The sequence below is a fragment of the Micropterus dolomieu genome, unplaced genomic scaffold (genome assembly GCF_021292245.1).
Source record: "Micropterus dolomieu isolate WLL.071019.BEF.003 ecotype Adirondacks unplaced genomic scaffold, ASM2129224v1 contig_746, whole genome shotgun sequence".
Classification (NCBI taxonomy): Eukaryota; Metazoa; Chordata; class Actinopteri; order Centrarchiformes; family Centrarchidae; genus Micropterus; species Micropterus dolomieu.
The window spans coordinates 1-4177 of record NW_025729736.1 but is presented as its reverse complement, the minus strand read 5'-3'; the positions used below and the strand labels follow the sequence as shown (position 1 = coordinate 4177).

The window sequence follows — 4177 nt, the reverse complement described above, 5'->3', positions numbered from 1 at the left end:
CTCCTCTCTCCTCTCTCCTCCTCCTCCTCTCTCCTCCTCTCTCCTCCTCTCTCCTCCTCCTCTCTCCTCCAGTCTCAGAGGAGCTGTCGGAGGCCGTCACCATCATCCCCGTCACTCAGGGCTTAATGTCGCCGTGGGAACCGAACAGCAGCTCGCCGCCGGCTGTGACCTTTGACCCCGACCCGACGACCTACGACCCCTGGCACCTCCACCTGGACCTCCACCGGCGCTCCTGCCCCGGGTTCCCCGCGCTGCTCCCAGCCTCGTCCTCAGACACAGCAAACACCAGCGGTTCCTCCCGGTCAGTCAGACGCCGTGAAACACTCAGGTGGATCAGGTGGAACCACATGACCCGGCTCAGGAAGCTGGTTTCTTCCTGGGTCCTGTCAGTCCTGGTACCTGGTCTAACTGTTCTGTCCTCAGGTCCCTCTAGGATCTGGTCTGAGCAGGTTCCCCACATGTCCCGTGGACCTGTGAGAAAAAGGCTGACAGTTTCCTCCATCTTTATTTTCCAGGCGGTCCTCGTCTTCCTCTGAGGCCGGCGGCCCCCTTCAGGATGTGGATTCACCTTCAGATCCACCTGGCTGCTCCAGAGAAACGTCTCCCTGCAGCTCCTTCAAAGAGGAAGAGCTCCTCAGCAGGTCCAGAGGAGACCCAGATCCTGGATCCTCCGAGAGACCCGGAGGAGGCTCCCAGAAGGATCCGGTCCAGGTTTCCGTGTCCGATGAACAGGAGCGTTCTGCCGCCGGCTCCCTCACCAGCTCCGATGGGAGCTCCACCCCCGTCGCCTCCTGCTCCCCCAGCGGCTCCACCGCCAGCCTCCACGAGGGCCAGAACCAGAACCGGGTCGCCGAGAGAAAAACCAGTAACGCCGCCCTGCAGACCGGCGGCCCCTCCAGGAAGTTCTCGGCCCCGGCCCTCCGGTTCACCAGAGGGGTGAGCGTAGGAGGAGTGGGCTCCTCTACGGGGGTCCACCAGAACCAGATCTACCACCCGTTCCCCAGCAGGAAGGCCCCGAGGATCTCCGAGGCCGCCCGGAGGCTGGGGATGTACTCGTCCTTCTGAGGAACAGAAGAGCTCCAGCTGTCAGTCAACACGTGACTCTCTGAGATCAATACCAAGAAATTTAATAAGTTGTGAATAAATAACTTCCCTGGTGAAATAAAGAATAAATAAAAATACAATGTGATTTATATTTTTATTTTATCTCCGCTGTAACAATTTTCATCAATGTTTTTTTCTTTAAAACATTTAAAAATTGTTCATATCTGTTTATTTGAATCAATATTACAGATGTTGTTTGGTTTAATTACTGCTGCTCCTGACCTGCCAGTAAATAAACACATGAACATGAACGTTAACTCTTCAGTCTTTAAGTGTTTAGTGTTATCAGTGATAATAAAGCGTCAGATTTGCTCCAGTTGAAACAGGATTTCATGCCTTATTGAACAAAACTTTCTGCTCTTGTCCAATATTAAATTAATAAATAAATAATTAAGAATATAGTGGAACAAACAGAAGTATAACAGTAATACATAAAAAGACATAAATGACAATAACATTTCCCCGGATAGTCCATATTATTATTAATACGGTCTCTTGACTGAGAACCTTCACAGACATCTTGTTACAAAATTAGTTTTTTCTTTTACTGCTGAAAATTAATACAATTAATATAAAGTACTTTTATTATCAGTATTTCATGTTTTATAGAACAGAACTGTCTTTTTTTTGTGCAATATTAAATAAATAAATAAATCATAACCAATTTTTTATAGATAAATTTGACCCTCATACGGCGCCGTAGTTCATCAAAGATCGTCTATCTCGCCTGACGCAGGTGACGCAGCTGACGTTCCCCGGAAGCGGAAACGTGCCCGGAGTGAGACCTCCTCCTCTGTTCGGAGCCCAAACACAACAAGAAGCTGCCGTCCTGCGGAGCCAGAGCCGGTTTCAGGAGCGAACAGGTACGTGGCCGCTCGTCCTCTCCCGTTAACGAGCCGCTCCGAGAGACCTGCTCCCGGCTGGAGACCTAAACCTGCAGCTCGTGTCAGTCAGCTGCGAGTTAGAAACCAACTGCGTCACTGAGCAGCATCACGGGGGAAAGTCCGAACACCGAGCAGCTGGTCGAGGCTCCTACGGGCCAAACTCGACACGTTCAAGAGCCCGACCTGCTGCTCCTGTCTGAGCTCTGCTGTAAAACTCAAGTTTGGAGACAGATTTAAAAAAGAAAGCGAGCCTGCATTTCCCATAATGCACCTGGGCGGTGTGAGTCACGTTGGGTCTCCCCCTGAGAAGCTTGTAAGTTTCCCAGACCGGTCCGGCCGGTCAGCTGAGACCCGATCAGGGTCACTGACAGGAAGGAAAACAACGAGTGACAGGGTGAAGGTCCTCTACAGAGTCAGACCTCCAGGGTCAGCTGATCCAACCATGTAGATCTCAGGACAGCTCACGAACTCATTCTCATTAAATAAACATCCTGTTTTATCCTAAAGAAGTGTAGAGAGGCTCATGTCCCTCTGAGGTCGTCCCACTTGCAGACCACGTCCACACACCAGCTCTTAATAATGTGGTTCTAAACCAGCCGGTGGAGCCAAAGACGCGCGACAATAAAGATCCTTTAAAAACCTTCAGCTTTCTGTTTCTACACCAGCAGAACGTGTTTTCTTCTCTTTAGCCCGACAGTAATCACCTCCAGTCCTCTGTCGCTGCTTTCAGACACGATGGCGGAGCAGAACACGGAGGCCAAGCTGAAGAACCAGCTGAAGCAGGAGAAGATCCAGCTGTGGAACCCGCCGTACACCGAGGACGACAACCAGCCGGGCCTGCGGCACATGCAGGTCAGCAGGACGCAGCGTTATTCTGGAGACCAACCCTGCTGCTGCCACGGTTTTATTATTTCTCTTTCATTAGTAATGTGTAACAGCAACAACCTCTGATTCTGGAACAAAACAAATAAGAAAAAACACATAAATAAATAATTAACAAACACATTAACCCCCTGATATTAATATCTGATAAAAAGGTGGTCAGATCAGTAATTACATTGGTAAATATGATATATTAAATATATTATTTATTTCATTAATTTATACGTGTAAATATGTAACTAATAAACTAAGTAACAGATTTAGAATAAAGTATAAATATCGTGTACTGCGTTTTGACCTCTGTGGTGTTGATGCGTCGGCAGGAGCTGGCGGAGCGCTACGCCCTCTTGCTGTGCCTGCAGGTGTCGGAGGTCGGCGGCGCTCTGGAGGCGATCCGGGCGCAGGCGGTGAAGAGAGGGAAAGGAAACAAGACGTTCAGAGAGACGAACGTGGCCACGCTGGAGCTGCTGCTGCCCCGAGACAGCCGGAAGGTCGGTCACATGTTGTTCTGTTCAGTGCAGGTTCGCTCGTTTCTGTTTAATCTGAAGGGGGAGGAGCTGCTGAGGCGTCCTGCTGCCTAACCTGTGCTACTGTTCAGCTGCTGCAGAGCCTACTTTACAAACAGCTGCACGATGATTTAAAGCCGCACCGTTAGTTACTGCTGCGATTGTTTTGTTCCTGCCAAATTCACATTTTCTTTCTCTGTGACAAACATTTTGTGAAAGAATACGATGACCTTTCTGGGAGGTCTGGTTTCCTCTGAGCGTCACAGCAGATCCTCAGAAGAGGAAACAGGAAGTGACTGACGGAGAAACTGTTGTTTGTTTCAGGACCCAAAGACAAAGAGCCACCTGGAGACGAGGCTGGACGTGCTGGTGCAGGAGGTGGTGGACAGGTACACACACTCTAACACACACTCTAACACACTCTAACACACACTGTAACACACACTGTAACACACTCTAACACACACTCTAACACACACTCTAACACACTCTAACACACACTGTAACACACACTCTAACACACTCTAACACACACTCTAACACACACTCTAACACACACTGTAACACACACTCTAACACACACTGTAACACACACTCTAACACACACTCTAACACACACTCTAACACACTCTAACACACACTGTAACACACACTCTAACACACTCTAACACACACTCTAACACACACTCTAACACACACTCTAACACACTCTAACACACACTGTAACACACATTCTAACACACACTCTAACACACCAACACACACTCTAACACACTCTAACACACACTGTAACACACACTG

The 4177-nt window shown here is 49.0% G+C and overlaps 1 protein-coding gene across 1 annotated transcript; it reads left to right on the top strand.

Moving 5' to 3' along the window:
* The first annotated feature begins 63 nt into the window (after positions 1-63).
* On the top strand, positions 64-1184 carry LOC123964130. The gene is made up of 2 exons (XM_046041235.1): positions 64-301; positions 516-1184. Exons 1-2 carry the CDS (start codon positions 126-128, stop codon positions 1063-1065), a joined length of 726 nt encoding a protein of 241 aa, XP_045897191.1. The 5' UTR covers positions 64-125; the 3' UTR covers positions 1066-1184.
* The last annotated feature ends 2993 nt before the right edge of the window (positions 1185-4177 follow it).

Excerpts from the sequence above, each read along its gene's own strand:
- LOC123964130 (XM_046041235.1), top strand. The coding sequence starts at position 126 with ATGTCGCCGTGGGAACCGAACAGCAGCTCGCCGCCGGCTGTGACCTTT. Across the intron at positions 302-515 it reads AACACCAGCGGTTCCTCCCG|GCGGTCCTCGTCTTCCTCTG; the intron begins GTCAGTCAGACG and ends TTTATTTTCCAG.